Source organism: Schistocerca serialis, chromosome 4 (assembly GCF_023864345.2).
Source record: "Schistocerca serialis cubense isolate TAMUIC-IGC-003099 chromosome 4, iqSchSeri2.2, whole genome shotgun sequence".
NCBI classification, from domain to species: domain Eukaryota; kingdom Metazoa; phylum Arthropoda; class Insecta; order Orthoptera; family Acrididae; genus Schistocerca; species Schistocerca serialis.
In genome coordinates this window covers 307,087,809-307,112,017 of record NC_064641.1, presented here as the reverse complement: position 1 = coordinate 307,112,017, position 24,209 = coordinate 307,087,809, and the positions used below count along the sequence as shown (strand labels likewise).

At 39.5% G+C, this 24,209-nt stretch overlaps 1 protein-coding gene across 4 annotated transcripts in view; it reads left to right on the top strand.

The window, feature by feature from the left end:
* LOC126473989 (translation factor GUF1 homolog, mitochondrial) overlaps window positions 1-24,209 on the top strand; it is a 125,448-nt gene that overhangs the window by 59,868 nt on the left and 41,371 nt on the right. For 3 of the 4 annotated variants that reach the window (XM_050101376.1, XM_050101377.1, XM_050101375.1), the window contains exons 4-6: window positions 8,992-9,231; window positions 9,404-9,531; window positions 14,598-14,735. In XM_050101376.1, coding sequence (XP_049957333.1) covers window positions 8,992-9,231; window positions 9,404-9,531; window positions 14,598-14,735 — 506 coding nt within the window. The remainder of the gene's footprint in view (window positions 1-8,991; window positions 9,232-9,403; window positions 9,532-14,597; window positions 14,736-24,209) is intronic. The other variant, XM_050101378.1, reaches the window with a different exon arrangement.

The window sequence follows — 24,209 nt, the reverse complement described above, 5'->3', positions numbered from 1 at the left end:
ACTGTAGATATTAACCAGCTAGTAATGCAAACAGCAGTCCCTAAGTGACTCCACATTAATAAGGGAAATGCACACAACTGAAACATGTAATGAGAGTGGCAAAGCTTTATTGAATTTTAGCCCTTCTGAGACATTCAAGGGCTTACTCAAATGGACACCTTACAATAATCACTCAGGAGCAGGCAGCCAATAGATCACAACGAAGTGTTATCTCTGTGTAGTCAAAGAGGTCAAGTACAGGATGGGCATAGCTATTAGTAGTGTTAACTGCGTACCAGACAAGCTCACCCAGATTCAGTTCACTCTCTGCAACTGAATTTGGCAAGAGTCAATGTGGTAGAAAGGAGACACAGTGCCTTAGTATTCTTCGCTGGAAAAGTTATGATAGCAAACCGGTACTGGTGGGAAAGTTTAGCCAAAACTACTCTCCTTCCACTGAAGAAGAATATTAAAGCATAGGTGGCCCAGCAGGAGAGATGAATTAAGCAGGGGTGAGCAAAACAATAACCTAGGACCATCCAATGGCAGCCACCTACTGATATTTGGCAGAATGGACGATTGTGGCTGTGCCTCCTTGATAGGGGAAACAGCTGAACCAATGGACATGTGTCTGAGATAGTCTCCAAATGTCATAGGTGGAATACAGTCTCTCTAACCGCCAATTCGCTGAACAAGTGATACTAAAACTGGCAGAATGATTCTGTAGCTGTACAGCAGGACTCCATCATACAGGGAAATGGTGAAGCTATGATGTACAAAGTGAACCATTGTGTGCCTATTAAATGTATGTGATGTGGGTGTGTCACCATGGTTGTGCATAGGTAGAATTAGACTAGCACTCGTCTGAGTGTGTTAGGTTAATAATTGGATAGGATATAAAAATATCTCTGCTGGACCCACAGAGTCAGTTAAGAATGGAGGTAGGAAAACAAAAAGTAGTGACTGATTGAGATTGCTGCTAGAATGAATAACAGAACTTAGGCAGACAACAAAAATAAAATGAGCCATTCTCAAGTCGAGGTTGTCACTCTTTGGAGACGCTGACATTAAACAAACAGGCAACATGATGATGTAATGTGCTGGAAATAGTAGGGGCAGGGACTCCTCCACCAATGGAACTGTCTTCATTGAGGATTTGTGCTACTAACGGGTCTGCCAATTCCTCAAGATTGCAAGAAAGACCTTGTATTTGCTTAGTGACAAACCAGAGCAGGTATAGGGTAGATGGTAAGGCAATGCGAGGCATTCGTTCGTGGTGTTAGCCTTTCATACCAACATACTCAGCTTATCAGAAAAAGGTAGTAGATATTTGTGTTCTGTGATTTGGAGACGAGTGGAGCTCCTTAGCATGTTTGAATGCCAGATATGAATTTTGAGCTTTTCTCAGACTGTGACTCATGTGTCCCGGTAAGTGTTTTATTGAGCAAGGGTGAACAGATCACACACTACTTCTGGGGAGACTTTTATTCAAGTGTGGTTCAGATTAAGTCCCAGAGCAACTGGGTGCTGTACTTATCTCAGTTACTCACTCATTTGTTTGACAGAAGCGAACATTTGAAACACATGATTAATTCTTTTGCTACAGAGACTGTGCAAAATTGGCAGTATCTGAGGATGAAGGTACCAGACACCAGAATTATCCATAAGACTAGGTATGTTAAGTGTTCATGAAGGAGTTTCTGGCACAGCAGTACATCAGAATTACAAATAATGAAAGGTTGCATAATACTTACAGTTATAACAACATAGTACATATCAGTCAGGTACATTGTAATAAATATCACACTTAAAAAGGTTTCAGCCAGTACATCACATATGTGTTGGAAGAAGTTTAAGTCAAGACCCCATTGCTCATAGTGGTTAACTGACTGGTGTCAGCGTACGTCTAAGGTCTGGTAAGTCCTTAAACTTTGGAGACCAAACCTGCATATAAGTCGGGCCCCACTTCTCTCGACATGTGAGCCATCCATCGCTTGAAAACTGGACTCATTTCAAATGAGAACAACGTATGGACATCACTACCTGCCCCTTGACCTGTGCTGCCTTCTGTTGTCACTTTGTAATATTATTTCAAAAGGAACATTGGTGAATGTAACAGCTGTTGTTGAGAATGGCTGAGCCAATTTGATTTCACTGACGTAATTTTCTCCGTGTACTCATTAGGTTTTGCTGTAGTTCTGCTACAAATACGTCATGTTTGTTGAGTGAGCAAATAATTTTGGAAGTTCAGGAGGAAGAAATTGCTTAATAACGCACCTCATACATTTGTTTCAGGAGGATAATGGTACTTGCTGTTATCATCTATCAAAGAACTAAAGTAAATATGAAAAATAAATATTGGAGCTTGGTCCAGTTTTAGTATGTATTACTCTTGAAGATACATCAATTACATATGTCAGTAACACTTTAAATAATGGCATAATGCATAATAACTATCTGTGGACTCTCCAATATAAGCACATTACTATTATTATTATTATTATTATTATTATTATTATTATTTGCTTTTACGGCCTCATTGGACCACTTTAGTCAATCATTTCCTGGTCCTCTTCTTCAGTAATCACACGTTTCATTCTTTCTTAACTGCCCAGTACCTTTCATTCCTTCTGATCTTTCCTGTCTTTCCTCATATGTAAATACCCTTTTCATTGTGTGTCGTTTGTGTACTTTGGTTTAAATCTTATTTTCTTGTCTTTCAGTGTCTTGAGATTTTCTGTCTTGTTTTGCAGATTATCCGAGGTTATATCTAGTTCTCCCATATCCTCTTTAATTTTCTTGATTCATCCTAATTGTTGCTTCAGATTCCACAGTTTCTGCATAATTTTTTCTTGCTAATCTGGTTTCTGGTGTCCTCATTATGTGGCCAAAGAAAGAAATTCTCTTTTTATGTATAGTATCTGTGATGGGCTCCAGTTCCCTGTATACTACTTCATTCGGCACTATCTGCCATTGTCCTTCCTTCTGGTTTTTTATTTATTTATGTGTGTTCTAGCTATTCCTCTCTCTACTTTTAGTATTTTGTTGACTCTGTTTCTCATAGTTACTTTAAAAAGAGTCTCGCTTGCATATGTTACCTCTGGCTAAACCACTGTCTTGTAGTGTTTTAATTTTGTTTGAATTGACAGACATTTCTTCTTGTATGTAGACCATGTTAGTTTCTGAGCTTTTATCATTTTATTGGTTCTTTTTTTGCCAAACAGGTTTTTCATCCAAGTTGTGTGTTATAATCTCTCCAAGATATTTAAATTGCTTCACTATTTTAATTTTTCCATTGTGTTATGTTACATGGTCTATTACTAGTGGGTCTGTTAGCATCATCTCAGCCTTTTCGAAAGATATCTGGAGTCCTACTTTTGCACTATATTTTGCAGGCTCATTATTTGATTTCTAGCTTCTTGTACATTATTAGTTAGTAATGTCAAGTCAGTTCGGAACCGCGCAACTGCTACAGTCGCAGGTTTTAATCCTGCCTCGGGCATGGATGTGTGTGATGTCCTTAGGTTGGTTAGGTTGAAGTAGTTCTAAGTTCTAGGGGACTTATGACCTCCGATGTTAAGTACCATAGCCCTCAGAGCCATTTAATGCCAAGTCATGTGCAAATCCCAAACAATTTAGGTTTATGTCATCTTTCTTGGTTTCAATTGTTATGTTTTTAGGATCCTCTTTGTACTATTTTCTCATCTAGTATTCAAGAGCACAGATGAAGAGCAATGGTGATAGACCATCTCCTTGTCTTAACCCTGTTTTAATCATAAATGGCTCAGATAGTTCTCTGAATTTTACTTTGGACTTGGTGTTTGTAAGGGTTAATTTTATCATTTTTATTAATTTGGAATGAAGTTCAAAATTTCTTAATATGTCCAGCATAGAAGATCTGTGGATGCAATCAGAAGCTTTTTTGAAGTTTACATTACTGTATAAACATTCTTAAATCAAAATCTGGGGTGAAATATAGTGTGGCCTGTAAAAGTATAAGTAAGGTGTTCTAATTGCTTCGCAATGGGGTACCTCCATAGCAGCATAAGCAGATAAAGCACAAAACATACTCTTACAAATGTTTTGATGAAAAGGGAATGGTCTCTGCTGTCAGATCCTCCATGTCTACTTTAACAATCTAAAATTACATGAAAGCTGAAAAATAAAGGTACAACATAATTGTAAGCAATCCATATGTCACAAGTGAGTGCTGCAGCACAGCAGGGTAGGCAGTGCAGCACTCTTTTTTTAGTCATCAGTCTTCTGACTGGTTTGTTACAGTCTGCCAGGAATTCCTCTCCTGTGCCAACCTCTTCATCTCAGAGTAGCACTTGCAACCTATGTCCTCAACTATTTGCTGGATGTATCCCAGTCTCTGTCTTCCTGTACAGTTTTTGCCCTGTACAGCTCCCTCTAGTACCATGGAAATCATTCCCTGACGTCTTAACAGATGTCCTATCATCCTGCCCCTTCTCCTTGTCAGTGTTTTCCAAATATTCCTTTCCTCTCCGATTCTGCACAGAACCTCCTCATTCCTTACCCTTTCTGTTCACTTAATTTTCAACATTTATCTGTAGCACCACATCTCAAATGCTTTGATTCTCTTCTGTTTCTGTTTTGCCACAGTCCATGTTTCACTACCATACAATGCTGTGCTCCAAATGTACATCCTCAGAAATTTCTTTCTCAAATTAAGGCCTATGTTTGATGCTAGTAGACTTCTCTTGGCAAGGAATGCCCTTTTTGCCAATGCTAGTCTGCTTTTCATGTCATCCTTGCTCCATCCGTCATTGGTTATTTCGCTGCCTAGGTAGCAGAATTCCTTAACTTCATCTATTATGTGACCATCAATCCTGATGTTAAGTTTCTTGCTTTTCTCATTTGTGTTATTTCTCTTACTTTTGTCTCTCTTTGGTTTACTCTCTGTCCATATTCTGTACTCATTAGACTGTTTATTCCATTCAGCAGATCATGTGATTCTTTTTCACTTTCACTCAGGATAGCAATGTCATCAGCGAATCGTATCGTTGATATCATTTCACCTTGAATTTTAAGTCCACTCCTGAACCTTTCTTTTATTTCCATCATTGCTTCTGCGATGAACAGATTGAACAGTAGGAGTGAAAGACTACATCCTTGTCTTACACCCTTTTTAATCTGAGCACTTCATTCTTGGTCATCCACTCTCGTTATTCCCTCTTGGCTCTTGTGTATAATGTGTTTTACCTGTCTCTCCCTATAGCTTACCCCTATTTTTCTCAGAATTTCGAACATCTTGCACCACTTTACATTGTCGAACACTTTTTCCAGGTCAACAAATCCTATTAGCATGTCTTGATTTTTCTTTAGTCTTGCTTCCTTTATCAACTTCAAAGTCAGAACTGCCTCTCTGGTGTCTTTACCTTTCCTAAAGCCAACTGATCATCATCTAACACATCCTCAATCTTCTTCCATTCTTCTGTACATTATTCTTCTCAGCAACTTTGATGCGTGAGCTCTGAAGGTGATTGTGTGATGATTCTTGTATCTATCAGCTCTTGCAGTCTTCGGAATTGTGTGGATGATATTTTTCCGAAAATCAGATGGTATGTTGCCAGACTCATACATTCTACACACCAACATGGATAATCATTTTGTTGCCACTTCCCCAATGACTTTAGAAATTATGCTGGAATGTTATCTATCCCTTCTGCCTTATTTGTTTGTAAGTCCTCCAAAGCGCCCTTAAATTCTGATTCTAATATTGGATCCGCTGTCTCCTCTAAATTCTTTTATCACATCAGATAAATCTTCCCCCACATAGAGGCCTTCAATGTTCTCTTCCCACCCATCCGCTCTCTCCTCTTCATTTAACAGTGGAATTCCCATTGCACTCTTAATGTTACCACCCTTGCTTTAAATTGCACCGAAGGTTGCTTTGACTTTTGTATACACTCAGTCAGTCCTTCGAACAATCATATCTTTTTTCATTTCTTCACATTTTTGATGCAACTATTTCATCTTAGCTTCTTTGCACTTCCTATTTATTTCATTCCTCAGAAACTTATACTTCTGTATTCCTGAATTTCCCTGAGATTTTTGTACTTCCTTCTTCCATAGATCAACTGAAATAGTTCTTCTGTTACCCATGGTTTCATCGCAGCTACTTTCTTTGCACCTATGTTTTTCTTTCCAACTTGTGTGATTGCCCTTTTTTAGAGATGTCTATTCCTCTCCAACTGTATTGCCTACTGAGCTATTCCTTGTTGCTGTATCTAGAAGTCCGCAAATTGTGGTCGTGCGGTAGCGTTCTCGCTTCCCATGCCCAGGTTCCCGGGTTCGATTCCCAGCGGGTTCAGGGATTTTCTCTGCCTTGTGATGACTGGGTGTTGTGTGATGTCCTTAGGTTAGTTAGGTTTAAGTAGTTCAAAGTTCTAAGGGACTGATGACCATAGATGTCAAGTCCCATAGTGCTCAGAGCCATTTGAACCTTTTTTTTTTTTTTTGTATCTAGAACTGTAGAAAACGTCAAGTGTTACTCATCATTCCTTAGTACTTCTCCCACATCTTTGTGGATTTATTCTTGCTGACTAATCCCTTAAACTTCAGCATACTCTTCATCACTACCACATTGTGATCGGAGTCTATATCGGCACCTGTGTATCCCTTACAATACAGTATCTGATTATGAAATCTCTGTTTGACATGATGTAATCTAAGTGAAATCTTCCCGCATCACCCAGCCCTTTCCAAGAATGCCTTCTCCTCTTGTGATTCTTGAGAGTACTCGCTATTACTAGCTGAAACTTATTATGTAAGTCAGTGTTTCTCCTCTCTCATTCCTTGCCCCAAGTCCATATTCTCTGGTAACCTTTTCTTCTACTCCTTCCCCTACAACTGCATTCCAGTCCTCCATGACTATTTTATGCCACGCGGGATTAGCTGAGCGGTGTAAGGTGCTGCAGTCATGGACTGTGTGGCTGGTCCCGGCGGAGGTTCGAGTCCTCCCTCGGGCATGGATGTATGTGTTTGTCCTTAGGATAATTTAGGTTAAGTAGTGTGTAAGCTTAGGGACTGACGACCTTAGCAGTTAAGTCCCATAAGATTTCACACACATTTGAACATTTGACTATTAGATTTTCATCTACCCTTATCTACTGTACTACTCTTTCAATATCCTCAAATACTTTCTCTATCTCTTCATCTTCATCTTGTGACATCAGCATGTATACCTGAACTATAGTTGTCGATGTTTGTTTGCTATCGATTCTGATAAGAACAACCCCATCACTAAACTGTTCACAGTAACACACTCTGTGCCCTACCTTCCTATTCATAATGAAGCTTATTCCTGTTACACCATTTTCTGCTTCTGTTGATATTACCCTATATTTATCTCACCAGAAGTCCTTGTCTTCTTTCCTTTTCACCCCACTGGCCCCTACTATATCTGGATCAATCCTTTGCATTTACCTTTTCTGATTTTCCAGCTTAACTCCCACATTCAAGTGTCTGACATTCCATGCCATGACTTCCATAGGCTATTCAGTCTTTTTCTCATGTTCACCTCCCTCTTGGCAGTCCCCTCCTGGAGATCCGAATGGGTGACTGTTCCAGAATCTTTTGCCAGTGGACACATCGTCATAATACTTTTCCAATTATAGGCCATATGTCCTGTGAATACGCAATACATGTATTTAATGCAGTGGTTTACATTGCCTTCTGCATCCTCATGCCATTGATTATTGCTGATTCTTCCATCTTTAGGGGCAGTTTCCCATGCCAAGGACAAGAGAGTGCTTTGACAAGGCCGTTTGCAGAATGAGGGTGACTTCTGTGCAGCATACAGAACAATATATTGGTAATGACCATATCCAAGAGTGTAACGAATCAGTGCATTTGTAACAAAAGTTACCTACAGCAAAACCAGTTAGGTAACTGCAGATTCATAATCCCAAACTGGTGGTCTTCGCTGAAGTAATGCCAAGGGAAAAGATGATAGGTGGTAGAGAAAGCCATAGCAGGAAAATGAAAAAGAAGTACTATTATGACTGGTTAGAAAACTCAGTGCATGCCAGCCATGTCTCACCAGTCATGAGTTTCTAGAGAATAATAGTGCAGGTCATTATTAATTAGGACAATAAGCTGCTCCTAGTCATGTGACCACAGTGCATAAGAATGCTTAGAACATGCAGCTAATCTGGGTCATAATGGGGGTGGTGGTTTCTTCCTCTTAGACACTATTTTAACAGTTCATGGTTTGTCTCGGTGCAGCTCTACTGCAGCAGCAGCAGGTGGGGATGGCATATTTCCCTAATAAGGTTTTAGACTATCAAAATGAATGATTACTGGGTGGTCAGATCTCTGCAGTAATAGTAGACATCAAACGTAGACCGAGTGAGGTGGCGCAGTGGTTAGCTCACTGGACTCGCATTCAGAAGACGACAGTTCAAACCCGCGTCTGCTGATCTTGATTTAGGTTTTCCGTGATTTCCCTAAATTGCTTCAGGCAAATGCCAGGATGGTTCCTTTGAAAGGACATGGCCGACTTCCTTCCCCATCCTTCCCTAAGCCAATGGAACTGATGACCTCACTGTTTGGTCCCTTCTCCCAAATCAACCAACCAACCATCAAACGTATTATCTGGTACAAACCTTCAAAAGGGGATGTGTCCTTCTCTTCTTAATCGCCGGATTTCACAGTAGTGCCCAGTCACCTGGCTGATACGGGGTAGGTCGCTTCTTTATTTCCCCTCTGCATTTGCCTGGTTGCGGCTTTAACATTATTTCACTGAACTTGTTTCCAGATAATTTTAAGTCTGTGTGCCAAGCTTCTTACTTGCTGCAAATCAATGTCCAGGACAAGCTTATCTATCTCAAATTCACAGCTCAAATATTTAACGCCGCCCTGTAATCTGAGACTTTTGATTTCTAAAGTAAAACAACTGTTATGTTGGAGGGTAGTGTTCTCCAGTTATTCCTATAGAAAATTTATTTTTTTGAAATATTTTTCTTTCTTCCTGTTTGTTGACAGAGCGGCTGGACAGGTTGGATTTATAACATGTAACATGCGGTCCACTAAAGAAGCTCATATAGGTGATACATTTCATTTAAAGGATATGACTGTAGAACCTATTGAAGGATTCAAGCCAGCACAGCCCATGGTTTTTGCTGGAGTTTATCCAATGGATCAGTCACAACATGTTGCTCTGAGAGGAGCTATTGAGAAACTTGTTCTTAATGATCCAGCTGTTTCTGTGTCTGTGGATTCTAGGTACAGTTGCCTACAGGTTTTCACTGTACTTACATTTGGTTCAAATTATGTAGATCAGATATAATATTTGTGTTATTCATGCACAGTTGACAAAGCAGAAATAGAAGACTTTTATCATATTAAAAATTACTTATGTCTACACCAAATATTGATAAATGTTTTTTGTTTGCAGTCCTGCTTTAGGGCAGGGTTGGCGACTGGGTTTCCTTGGGCTGCTTCATTTAGAAGTTTTCAGCCAGAGGTTAGAACAAGAGTATGGAGCACAAGCCGTGCTGACAGCCCCCAGTGTCACTTACAAAGGTGATATTCCTGATATAGAAAGAGCTGTCCTAACCTGGGCAAAATATATTGATAGTAGGCAGTGAAAACCTCCAACTCCATTTTGTTAAATTTTTCTGGTGATGCAAATATGGCTTCTAAAAATATAATATAAAGTGATACAGAAAGTTGCTAAACACCTAACTGTATAGTAGAAGCATAGTCACTAACATATTAGAGAAATACATGCACTTTGAAATCTCTTTTTGGTTTCGGAGTTACTGGTTGCCGGAATTGCTTGTTTTCTCAGACAGATGGAGTTTTCATTGCCCACCATCGAAATATGAACTGGTGTTGTTTATGAAATGACTGTAGCTGTTGACCAGTATTGAATTGTGTTTTTGCGAAGTAAATGAGCCAATAGATCCCTTGCAGTGTATTAGTATGTTAGTTCTGTTTTGCTGCTCTTTCCATTCATATTTGTCACATCACTACACCAGGTACAAATACCAACAAAGTTAGTAATAAATCACTCAGAAGCTGTGCTAAGAGGATCTAAATGAGAAATAGTTTTGGGTAGAAATGGGTAGGCCACTTTTATCAGTGTCACCCGGTGTTTACAGCATGCTCTTCCATTTATATATAAGTTCCATAGAAGAAACCCATCAACTTCTGCTCATTGTTTGTTCTAATTTGATTTCCTACTTGATATCAGTTTTTCAGGTAACTTTAATGGGATATGAACTGATATTTGCAGTTGCGCCAGTCTAGTTGTACATTGTTGCAGTGCCACACAGGAAAGTGTAAAGAATCAAACAAAGTAAAGTACACACTGAAATATCAATAATTATGAAAAGGATAGATTGCTACTCACTCTGGTACCACACGCCACGGAATTTGAATCCACGCCAGACATCATGGATGTCGAAGACTCCTAGAGGTCTCTGCACCATCGCACTGTAAGCTGTGGCGGCACGCGCCTCCTGTCCCGCTTTTAGTGTGAGAGCGCCACAGTGGAACACGTGGTTCCAGCGGCCAATAGCGGCTCTCCCGCCTGTCTCTCGCTAAGCCAGCCAGTCTAATCTCGCGTACGTCTGTTGACACATCGCCTCGCGTTAAGACAGCTTACTTACTTGTTCTGTGTACGAGTGGACATGTTGTGACTGCGTTGTTCGATCTTGTTGTTGTTCGTTCTGTCCTTCGGTGGTCATGTCCATTCTCTCCTGTTGTGTTGTTGTTCGCGGGCCTCTCTGCGAGTCCCGCCACACTTTCCGTCATTTCAACCCCGCAACCATCCCGGTCGCAGTTACAACATTTTGGCGCCGAGGTAAACGGTGGTCATTGTTGGTATAGAGGCGAAGTTGGTGTGTCTGCTGGAGCAACAGCAGCAGCTCATGCAGCACCAGCAGCTCCAGTTGGACATCTTACAAAAGTCGCTGCAGTTGCTGACGGACAAAGTCGATGCCCGGCACGCATTACTGCAACAGCTTCAGAGTCCTCAGGTGTCCAATGCTTTCCCACGTCCGCCATCGTTTCCACCCTCTAATGACACTAAAGAGGACTGGGAAACCTACTTACATCAGCTGAAACAACATTTCACGGCTTTTCAAGTCACTGACGACTCCTTGCAGCGGTTGTTGTGTTTGTCTTGGGCCTCTCCGGACACATTCTTTCTTCTCTGCAAGTTGGCACCGTTGTCCGATCCTTTGGCTCTCTCTTTCCAGGAGATCTGCCTTTTGCTGACAAACTATTATTCCCAGCACTACCATGTGGTCGCCTCTAGGCTGGAGTACCACCAGTACCAAAAACAGCCTGGTCAATCGTATCATTCCTGGGTCACAGACTTGCAGGGTCTCAGCCGTCAATGTGATTTTATGTGCACCAATCAGCAGTGTAAGGCTTCGTATGCAGACTCCCTGATCCGGTATGTGGTGGTTCAGCTGGCTCCCAATACTGAGGTCCGTAATGCGGCATTGAAACTCAACAACCCCTCCTTGGAAGAGATTCTCCACATAGCCCACTCCTTTGAAATTGCTCAAGCGGCTAATGAGCATCTTACGGCACGACCGCAGGTGGCAGCGATTGCGGCGTCACAGCAGGTTCCACCCTCACGACGTCGACGTGGCCCAGCCAACAGAGGCCAGCATCGTCGGAACTCCTCATTGTCTGACGTCTCTATGGCATCGGCACCGTCGGTCGCCCCTCATCGCCGGTCACGCAGCCCACTTCCATCTTGCCCACAGTGCTTTACTGCCCATTCGCGGACTGTTTGTCCCCAGCGTTGGAAAACGTGCACGCTGTGTAACAAGGAGGGCCACATCCAATTGGTTTGTCATAGTCACTCGACTCGATCCAGTCCTGCCCCTCCTGGGCCTCAAGATACCGTCCATGCTCTGCAGTCGGTCGTCCCACAGGATCAGTGCAGAAGCTTTCCTCATGCTGCGCATTTTCACAGAGGATGTCAGTTATCAGGTCGACACTGGGGCCACAGTCTCCCTGATTAATATGGCGACATATACCCGGCTAGGCTCTGCTGCGTTGTTGCCTCCCTCACGCCATTTGGTCGCCTACGGAGATGGTTCCATTCCCCTTCGTGGGCAGTTCGTCGTTCAGGCGACGTACAAGCATGTTCCCTGGCTCTTTACCCTCTTTGTCGTTGACCATCCATCAGCTTTGAATGTTTTTGGCCTGGATGTGTTTCAACTGTTTGGCTTTTCAATTACCGCGAAGTTAAGGTCATTTCCACGGCTGTTCCCTTTCAGGACTTGGACGATCTGTGCTCCGCTTTTGCGTCGTTGTTTGCGCTGGATCTCGGATGTGCTTCCGGCTTTCAGGCACACGTCACCCTACGGCCGGATGCACAGCCTTGCTTTTTCCGGGCCCAGCCCCTTCCAGTGGCCTTACGGCCAGTGGTCAAGCAGAAACTTGATCGGCTCCAGGCCGCTGGCGCGCTGGAGCCTGCAACTTACAGTGCATGGGCGACACCACTGGTGGTCATACAGAAACCCAATGGGTCCCTTCGGCTGTGTGGGGACTTCGGTGCTACAGTCAATGCTCAGTCCCTCATTGACACTTACACCATTCCCAGACAGGAAGACCTTCTTGCCAAGCTTGCCGGGGGAGAGTATTTTTCCAAGATCGACCTGGCTGAGGCATACCACCAGTTGCCCTTGGATGCCGAATCTCAGAACATCATGGTTATCAACACGCCTTTCAGATTGTGTAAGTACAAGTGCCTTCCCTTTGGTGTCTCTTCGGCGCCGGCCATTTTCCAGTGCTTCCTGGAGCAGCTTACACAGCCTATCCCTGCCTGTGTGAATTATGTGGATGACATCTTGGTCACTGGGCGTTCCCACCAGGAACATTTGCAAAACCTCAGCGCCTTATTTCAAGCTCTGCAGTCTGCTGGTCTACGCTGTTGGCTGGATAAATGTTGTTTTTTTCAACCGGAAGTGGAATAATTAGGCCACTTTCTTAGCAAAGATGGCATTTGCTCTTTGGGTCATAATGTCCCAAGGACTTATCTGAACTGCAGGTGTTTTTGGGCAAGGTTACTTATTACTTAAAGTTCTTGCACCAGGCTGCCTCTGTTGCTCAACCCCTCAATCACTTGCATCGCAAAGGGGTACCTTTTGTGTGGATTCCTGCCTGTGACCAGGCTTTTCTCCATTTAAAGGCGATGCTGAAGTCCGCCCCTTGCCTTACTCCCTTCTCTCCGGACCGCCTCTTGGTTGTGACATCTGATGCGTCGGCATACGGCATTGGGGCCGTCCTCGCGCACCGGGATGCCGATGGCTCCGAACAGTCCATTGCTTATGCCTCTAAGACGTTGACCCCAGCACAACGGAACTACTCCCAGATTGTTGTAGCAGTCAAGCAACAGTTATGATTTCAGCATGACAAGGTCCCACTACAATTTTTCATTGATGTCAGAGAATATCTTGTCCCCAGTTGTTGGACTGGGAGGGGTGGACCAGTACCATGGTCACTACGTTCTCCTGGCCTCACTCCTATATAGTTGTTTTAGTGAGGAAAATGAAGCATTTGATTTACAAGATACCAATAGTTACGCAAGATGAGCTGGTTGCTCTTTTGGTTGAAGCTGCAGACATTATTTGTAAAACGTCTGGTTGCTTCTAGTGCTTTAGACAATCATTAGCTTGCAGATGCCAATTGTACATCCATGTAAATGGATGACTTTGTCAGCAACATCACTAAAACAATATTCATCACAGGGCAGTCTGAAAACTGTCTCTAATGATCCCCCATGAACCCCTAGTGGGGAACCTGAGTACTTGTAGTATTTTTGTCACATAGAAAAGAGTTTCATTTTATCTCTTCTAAACACAAAAATTTTGAATACATAGTTTTTTTTTCACCCTGTATATCTTGTTTAGGGATCACGAAATAAGATTCGAATAGCACATAAAACCACTAATGCCGATACAAAATACCGTCTGACATGCACTGTACAGTGGCTTCTGGAGTGTGTGTAGATGCGGATGTAAATTAATTGCTTAACTGTGCCCAGGTGCTAAGAACTTCTTCCAGAATATTGCTGTTAGCTACACTGTTATCATTTTGTGTCGATTGCTTCAGTGTATCTAGAAATGTAAAACATTAAGTTTTTTGTTCACAGTTTATACCTACTGTAATTATATACAAAATGCCAAAATATAATTTATTCAAAGACAGATTGATGATGTGCAGGTATTGACACTGACACAATTCATTAATTGAAATATCTTGAGAGTAGTTATTAGACCAAAAAACATATATAGGGCATCATTCATCCACGAACAAGATCAGCAAGCATTTAACAAAACAAGTAGCAAATTTCACTGAATAGAGAAAGAAAGCTGAGGATATTCTAGTGACCAGGCACTTTATTTATGAGGAAGAGGCAAAAGCAAAAAAATGCAACATTTAATTGCTGATACTTGGGCTGCTCTTGTACATCTCATATTCTTTTTTTTGTGTGTGTATTCACCAGTATAATAATTGCAGTTAAATTTCTGCTAATTATATATAGTTTTTGCTGTTTTACTTGTTTAGAATAACAAAAAAATCTTTTTAACCCTTCATTCTAAAGCACTGTTTCATTGCAGCCAAAATAATTGGAGAAAAGAACATTAAACATTATGGAGGAGAAGAGATATTATTTTCAAATCCCTCTCACTTTCCACCTACATCAATCATAGCTGAGTTACAAGAACCAACAGTCATGGGGACAATTATAACTCCAGGTATATTTTATGTAATACTTACAATCCCAGTGATAATTCTGCTGATCACAAGAAAAACCTGGACAAATGTCGTTTTTCTAAAATTGTTTCCATTAACATTATGAGACTGTAAAGTTAAGCCTAGATATATTTTCTTTCGAATAGCTCGTATTCTTGTTTCCTGCATGGGAGATCTTATCATACTATGTGTTTCTAATTTGTTTGTAATTCCCTCAAACTTTGCAATTTGTATCCTTAGTAATGATCTGGATGTTTGTGTTCTTTTTGTAGTTATTTAAGCATATTTTTGAATCTATAAGTGAGTTTTACATTGTAAAGCCAATGATTTGCTTGACATGTGCTGCAGTGCACTGCATGATTTTGACTTTCATTTTTGAAGTATGTTTATTTAGATTGTGCATCTGCATAGTTCACTAATGCCCTATGCCAGTGGTCATATTCATTGAAATGTTAAGTGAAGGGGTTGAAGGGGAAAAGTGACAAAACATTTCACATGGGCCCAAAGCATCATTACAGAGCTCTTGTGCTTTGATGAAGAAGAGAATATGGCTATTCCTTTAATTCCATAAAGCCTAACTAAGAAGATTGACACTGTTGAGAATGCCTCCTACGATGAACAGAGAGCAGTGAATGGCTGTTTGGTTCACCTACATTTCACTTAAACAAATCTCTCTGTGTGCAGTATTGGATGACTTTGCCTATTCCATTGAATGCATAATAGCAATTATTGATCAATGGTTCAAGTCATAGCCCTTGGTCATTATTGGCTTAACCTTCTGGATGCTGAATCAGTGGTTCAAAATTATTGAGTCTGCCAACAGCTGTCCATTGTGTTTCACATGGTAATACTTTGTCACTATTTCACTGAGTTAAGCGTTACAGCACTTTCATCACGCTCACTGCACCAGCTGCCTCCTCTTCCCAACATATGTTTGTATGATATGTACGGCTGTACTATAGTGACAATATAGTCACCTTTTTTTTTTTTTTTGCTAACAGATATGCTTACAAAGAAATGTCAAAGATAATGTTAAATTAATTAGAGTAATTGAATCAAAAGGAAGACTCATTTCAGGAAACTATATAATTGCAAGGAGGCACAACAGCTGTCCATTACTTATCTTCAGCAAACAAAAATTTTTGTTTCTCCTCAGTTCTCGTAACATGTGGGTCTGCCATATCCTGGGGCTTCAATAACCTGTCGCTCATTTCCAGTCTTTCCAAACTTATCTCTCATTCCTCCCTTAGGAATGAAGTAATAGCTCTAAAAGCTAGAATTAGTTTCCACTCTTAAAAGTGTATTCGGAATACTGGAATTTTATCTACTACAAACTTAAGTACTGGGCATTAATTAGAGCAGATATGTTGACAGACATGTAAGCAGTCCTCACTTGCTGTTCATGGATGTAATGAGTAGAATACCTCAATTACAGTGTAAACCACACTGTCGTAAGGCAACCAGTATTAATTAACTTAATAAAGCGCAGAAGCAGTAGAAATTAGGAATAGTAAGATAAGCAAATACTGAAACAAAAATTGTTGAGGCAATGAATGTAATAAATTCCCACATAAAACAGATTCAGGTAACTCAGAAAGAGACAGAGATCCAAAAAAATTTTCCCCATTTCGGCATACACTAGCATTATTACACTAATCAACATTACACTCTATGAATGGTTACACAATGACACTGAAAATGTGTGAATAACAAATTTGACAAATTGTAAGTTTAATGTTTGTCAAATGCCGAATTTGTCTGTATCTTTTCAATGTCCATTTACAAAGTAACACAAAAACATCCAAAAAGTAAGCTGATCTTTAACCAAGTTCACAATTAATGTAATAATAATGTGGGAGAATAACTGCAGAGCAGTGCTGTATAACACAGAGTTTGCAGGTGACCATCAGCATAATTTTTTTTTTATTATTTACTCATGTCCAGAACATAACATACTATCAGCATAAATAAATGTATCATAGTGTACATAAATGAGTGGAAGAATTCATTAATGTTCAGTTTCATGACTGTCAATCAGTTGTGGAAACATTAAGAACCATAATAAAATATCTATAAATGTGTATATAAAGTGACCTAAAACAACCTTATTAAACTAGTTGTAGAGGAAGCAAGTACCAGACTGAAATTCACAGGAAGAATCCTAGGGAAATCACTCACCTGTTGTGGAATTATGTATGGAGCATAGAAACCTGTAACAGAAAACAATATCACATTAGCTTTTTAACTCTTGCTTTTTTTGTAATAAAAGTACACACATTCAAACACAAAAGCACACGGCCGCTAAAATGTACATTGCTGCAACCACAGCAAGAATGAATATTGATTATTAATGATTAAAAGCAGTTACCTGGGCTGCTGAAAGTGAGGAAATAGTAGGGAAGAACGCACAAGGCAAGGAGGGGAGAAAGGGATAGAGTGAGACAAGTCTTTCTACAGAAGATTCTCCCGTAGAAGGAATCTCTGCCTCTAAACTATTGCCTGTAATCTCTCATCCTACATTCAATGCACAGCACACTTCCTTCACTACCTTTCCACAGTTCCTGTCATGTTACCACCAGACTCCATATTGGTCACTGTGGAAGTGACGTCCTTGTGTGCCAACATCCCACAGCTAAATAACCTTATGAACCTTATGGTCATTAGAACCTACATTTCCCAACATCCTCCTGATTATTTCACTTTAAAAGGACAAATCTTTAAACACGTCCAAGGCACTGCCATGGGTACTCACATGGACCCATCCTACGCTGCTGAGCGAGGTGGCGCAGCGGTTAGCACACTGGACTCTGTAATCTTACCCTCCCAAACATCACTATTAAATTCACAGCTTTAAATATCTTCATTATTTTCAAAAGCTTCGAGAGGTGTAAGATATACAAAATAATAACTTTTTATTTATCTTCATTATCTCATTGTTGTTGTCGATGATGGCTCAAAGTCTTGTCTAGGGGTACATTCTCGCTGCTGAAAATTTTGGTTTAATATTGTGGGTTCTTGTTGCACTAAATAACTGATGAAGATTTGCCTGTTGCTATTAATATCTTTTTTTTTTATTTTATCCCATTCTTCTATTCCACACTGATTTCACAATCTCCATTTTTGTCACACACAGATTACATTATTAGAGACAAGGTTAGCAAAATATATATGTTTCCATCTGAGGCATGCCCACCACTACCTACATTCAGTGGTACTCCCATTATTCCAAAGAGTTTACAAAGCAAAAGAGTTTACAAACTTTCTTTACCTTAGAAGAATTTTCACCAAATTATATCATTATATTTAAAAAAAAAAAAAAAAAAAAAAAAAAAAAAAAAAAAAAAAAACAGAAATAAATTTAATAATTAGAGTTAGATTGTACAATTAATATTAAGAATTTTAAGTATACCAGAAATCTCGTAATTTCAGAAGAAGAGTAATTTTAACTGTTAGTACATATCAATTCTCTCTCTCTCTTCTTAGCGATCAAAGGCCCTATAGACCATGTGCTGCATCAACGATCTGCTTCCACCGCCTTCTATCTCTCGCAGCCTCTCTCCACCCTGCGGAAATTCCTAATGCTGTGATGTCCTTCTCTATGTCATCTTTCCACCTTGTACAAGGTCGGCCCAATGGTCTTGTTGCCTGGAGAGTTCCTTCAAATGCTTTCTTGGAGATTCTGTTGTTTTCCATTCTGGCCACATGTCCACATTGCAGTCTCCTACTTTTTAGTTTCTGGATGATAGTGGGTTGCTTCATTAACTGATAAATTTCATTGTTCTTTTGAATTCTTCATATGCCATTCTCCAACACAGGTCCCCAGATGTTTCTCATTACTTTTCTTTCAAAAACATTCAGTTTTTCTCTTTCATTCTTTGTAAGCATCCAGCTTTCTGAACCGTACAGTACTATGGGGCAGATAATAGTGTTGTATATCTTCATCTTTGTGGTGATTGACAAAACTTTACTTCTGAGTGGGTTGGTTAGTGAGTACAGACATCTTGACCCTGAGGCTATTCTTTCATTTATATCCATTGTTATGATATTTTTACTGTTGAAATGTGATCCAAGTTATTTAAACTGGTGAACTTTCGGTTTTCTCTTGGTTAATCAAAAGCCCTATTTTGCTGGCACTGTGCCTGAGAGATCTGTACATGTCTTTCAGTTCTTCTTCAGTTTCACTCAGCAACACTATATCATCTGCATAAGCCAGGAGTTTTACTTCACTATGTTCGAATCGGAGACCATTGTATAGATGTAAATTACTCTCCCGAACCACTTTCTCTAATGCAAGGTTGAAGAGGTCACATCAAAGAGCTTCTCCCTGTCATAAGCCTGTTTTAATTGGAAAGGTGGGGGATATGGATCCTCTGAAGTTCACTGCTGCCTGGGAGCCATCCATGCACAGTTGTATCATCCTAATGATTTTACTGGGTATACTAAATTCTCGTAAGGTGTTGTAGAGGCTACTTCTGTGGATGCTGTCGTAGGCTCGCTGGAAGTCAATGAAGAGACAGTGGATGTTTTTGTTAAATTCCCAGTATTTCTCAAAGATCTGTCGTATAGTAAACAAATTATCAGTTGTGGAGCGGTTTGTTCGAAATCCAGCCTGGTAATCTTGAATAATGTTTTCCGCATAAGGTTTAAGTTTTTCCAGAATGGTCATTGACAGGATTTTGTATGTTATGTTCAGCAAACTGATTCCTCTGTAATTTCCACATTCCATTCTGTTTCCTTTCTTGTGTATGGGACAAATTATTGCAGTTTTCCATTCTTCAGGCAGTGTTTCAGTTTTCCAGATCATTGTGATAAGGTTATAAATTTCTTTGTGTAGTTTGCTTCCGCCCTCTTTTAACATCTCTGCTGATATCTGGTCCTCACCTGCTGCCTTGTTGTTTTTGAGCTTTTGAATGGAGTGGATCACTTCCTGTTCTGTGATTCTACATTCGTCATTATTAATGCTGTCACTCTCAGACATTGTGTAATTGATGGTTGTGTGCAGATCAGTGGAATTTAACATTTCTGAGAAATACTCTTTCCATCTTTCTAGGATACCTTCCAGCTGCATTAGCATATTTTGATTTTTATCTTTTATGAATAGGTTTTCACTTTGATAAGCTCTCTTACTTTTCTTTGTATACTGAAACAACTTCTTTGAGTTTCCATTCATGCTTTCCACTTCTATAGATTCTAGGACTCCAGTTAGATATTTCCTTTTCTCTGTTCACAGAACTCTTGCTGTTTCTCTTCTAACCGCATTGAACATCTCCCTCCTGTCCTCACTCTCCTTATTATGCAGCCATAGCATCCTGGCTTCTTTCCTCCTTTCTACTGCTCTCTGACACTTTTCAGTGAACCATTTGTGTTTCTTCATTTTCTTTTTCTTGCCCAGTGTCCTTTCTGCTGCATCTGTTACTACAGTCTTTATTCTTTCCCAAGCCTTCTCAACACTATTTTCCTCCTCAGCTTCTTGCAATGCTGTAAATCGGTTATTTATTTCAATCACATAGACTTCTTTAACAGACAGTTCCTTCAGTCGTTTCATGTCTAAATTAGGTTTTGGTGTGGCTTTTGGTTGTTGATTCCAAATCATCTTTATTTTCATCTTTCGTGCTACAAGGAAATGATCCGAGCCAATTTCAGCTCCTCTATACATTCTGACATCTCTTATAAATGAAGTGAAATGTTGATCTGTCACAACATGGTCAATCTGATTTACTATTTTGCCATCTGGAGAGCACCATATCGATTGTAATACATTTATTTATTTTATATACATTTTAGCCTGAAATATAATAAATCATATACAGAATCATATGAATTCTTTTTATGGAACAGCTGAAATAATTTTAACCTATGCAAGAATCGATAGTATACATGGTATCGGTTACCTCTACATTAAAAAAAAAAATAAAAAAAATAAATAAAAAAATTTAAAAAAGGTGGAGGGGGGGAGGGGGTAAAGTTAGAGGAGGGTGACTCATTATAATATCCCCCTCACAGAATTTGGAAACAGAGTGTTTACAATATTTTGTGACAGACTATAAGGCTTGCCAAACGGTTTACAAAATCGTACCTGGATCATTCCATGTCAATTCAACCAATTTGAGAAAATGTTCCAGCTGATAGTCACAGATTTGGCTGAAATTTAGCACACCAATGCTACTAAGTATGGAACACTCATGTACAAACTTTTAAGTTCCCCTGCCAATTAGTTCCAGAATTGTGGCTTATGAAAGAAGGTGGCGTGACCCGGAAATTGCAACCCGCTTCTGGCAATCTATCTTCAGACCCAACTTCAGGTCTTCCACACAGTCCAGTGAAATTTTTATAACCCAGTAACACCCATTAAGTGAACACACTCCATGAATCAAAACACCCAACAACATATTTATCAGGGAAAATAAAAAATTTAAAAAAGGTGTTAAAAAAATGTAATACATTAAAAAGTACATATTGTAGGTGCCCCCTATGCCAAATATAATCACTCAAAAAGGGTATAAAATTTTTTGTGGTAAGCTTAATGTAGCCTAAAACACACACAGAACTCATCATGCCCATATCAGTCACAAAAACTGAGTTACATGCCCACGAAAATACAAAAATTTGAAAAATTACCTGAAAAAAACATGGATTTCCGAAGTGTGGTAGCACAAAAGGAGCAAATGGTATCCAAGCCAAATTTCACACACTGCATAAATAGACCATAATGATGTATATCTCAAACTTTCAGCATGTTATTGCAAGACATTTGTGTACAATGGAAGTTGACAGATGTATTTGGTGATGTGGCCATTGTTCCACAACTCAATTTTGTAAAAACATATCGTAAACTGTTCTGCCTCTTCTTATCTTCTCCTACAATTGTTTAATCACTAAGCAACAACATATAGACAGATTAACACAACCTATCATTAATGTTCACTGCACCTTAACTGCTAAAAACCAGTCGATTGTGCTTCGAACAAAAGTTCTCCCACACTTTAGCTACTGTACTCTGTACATTGAGTGGCAAATTGTAATGTCTTCCTGACACTGTGGTAGGAACTGGAACTGTCATAAGAATATGTTCAAAAGGAATTCAACACCAGTCTGCCAAATGTGGCCAATGAAATGATGTTGCTGGTCCTGCTGGTGCCATGAAGTTCACAAATACATCACCTTCTGCTTCACAGCACTCTGCAACACATCCTAAGTACCATTTGTCATCATAAACAGCAATAACATAGCAAACTGGTTGTATGTTGCTGCTTTTGCTTCTGAATGCTGATTCAGACACACTCTGAAGACACATGTTCCTTCTGTTCAACTTCAGATACTTGTGCCACATTATTAATATTGTTATTATTCTCTGCCAGGTACTTAAATGAGATTTGCAAAGTACCCATGTAGATGTAGATGTCTAATTGCAAGTGTAAATTGGGGGTCCTGTACTTGTTGTGTTTCCTCGCCCCAAAACTGTGGACCTTCATTGAGGCAGACCACCATTTCCCAAATAGTTGCCTCTATGATAGTTTCTCCTATTATACTGCCCATGGTTATCCCCATTATTCCTGTTCTGCTAGGTTCAAAATTTCTGTCTCTATTACCATTTTGACCTTGATCGAAGTTACCACCATCTCTGTTTCTGTAGTTGTTACCATTGTGATCTCTATCATTTCGGTTATTATTGTACATGTTTCTTTCTAATGCCCTATCCAGGCTGTCTACATATTGTAAAAATTGTACTAGACAATCATCAGGCCTGTGTACTAAATCCCACTCCAACCTTTCTTGTAATCTTCTTTTTAGTGCATCAATTAATGTCATTTCGTCTAACGGCCTGTCAAGGTGTGCTAATTTCTTAAGTTGATTCTTACAAAATTCTGTCAGTGTATCGTCCCTATTCCTATTATTTGGACCATTCAAAAATTCACTTTTAATTCTCCCTTGTTCATTTTCTGACCAAAATTTATTTAAAAAACTTTTCTCAAAACTTTTATACTTCTCCCACTGACTTAAATTTAGATTTACCCTCAACAGAGCTTCGCCTTCAAGACATCTTTTAACAAATTTAATCTTTTGGTCGTCACTCCTGCCTGACACAAAACTATCCCTACAGTGGTGTAGAAAATCCACTGGATGTAAATTGTCTGCTGGAAAACTTTTTATTGGAATGTTGGACCATGCAAAGTTGTTTGAAGACGTATTGTTGAGAATGAAATTCCTGAGCCACTGAAATTTTTTGATCTAAAACACTTACATTAGTTAGCATACTGTTTTCAACATTAAATTTTTTTTTTATCTAAACTACTAAAGTTATGTTCCATTCTTTCTGCTATGGCTTTCTTTTCAGCTCTGATGTCATCTACATTCTTTGTTTGTTGTGCAAATTGGGCCATGAACTCTTTTCCAAAACAATAAAATTATTTTCTAATACATCGACTTTTTCATTCACACTTTTTAATCCCTCTGACAAACCCATCTTTTAGTTCCGAAACCTCATTACTAAGTTGGTCTATTTGGTATTGTACCCAGTCCATTTTTATCATTGTTTTCACTCAATTTTGCCAGAATCAACTGCATAACGTCAGTTTTAACTGTGCGTTGTACACTTTCACTTGGTTTAAACATGTCTTGGCTATTTGGCTATGTCTTACAGCTTTCACTTCATCACCACTACCCTCATCTCTAATCATTTTTCTAGCAATCACATGAGTCAAAAAAAAAAAAAAAAAAAAAAAAAAAAAAAAAAAAAAAAAAAAAAAAAACCTTCACAGATAGCTTGTACTTATCTTTTCTGATGTCCTTCATCGTAGTTGTGAAGTCTTCTTTAAATTCATCCGGTCCGTCATTGTTGATATCATATGAAATTCTCGTCACTGTTGATGCGACTTTGTTGGGCAGCTCTCTGGTCTTCTTTCTTAAGGTGAATGGAGTTTCCGTATGTATATAAAAACTATAAATGATGTATAAGTATCCTTTCTTCTTCTGCAACAGACGAAACTTTGTTATCAGACAACAAGTCAAGGCTGACAACACCACTTGTAATCTTACCCTCCCACACATCACTATTAAATTCACTGTTTGAATATCATCACTATTTTCAAAAGCTTTGAGAGATGTACAATATACAAAATAAGAACTTTTTACTTATCTTCATTATCTCGTTGTTGTTATTGTTGTTGTCGATGGCTCAAAGTCGTGTTGTGTCTAGGAGTACATTCTTGCTGCTGAAAATTTCGATTTAGCATTGCGGGTTCTTGTTGCACCAAATAACTGATGAAAATTTGTCTGTTGCCATCAATATCTTTTTATTTTATCCCATTCTTCTATGCCACACTGACTTCACAATCTCCATTTTTGTCACATCACAAATTACATTATTAGAGACAAAGTTAGCAAAATAGATGCGTTTCCATCTGAGGCATGCCCACCACAACCTACATTCTGTGGTACTCCCATTATTTCAAAAAGTTTACAAAGCAAAAGAGTTT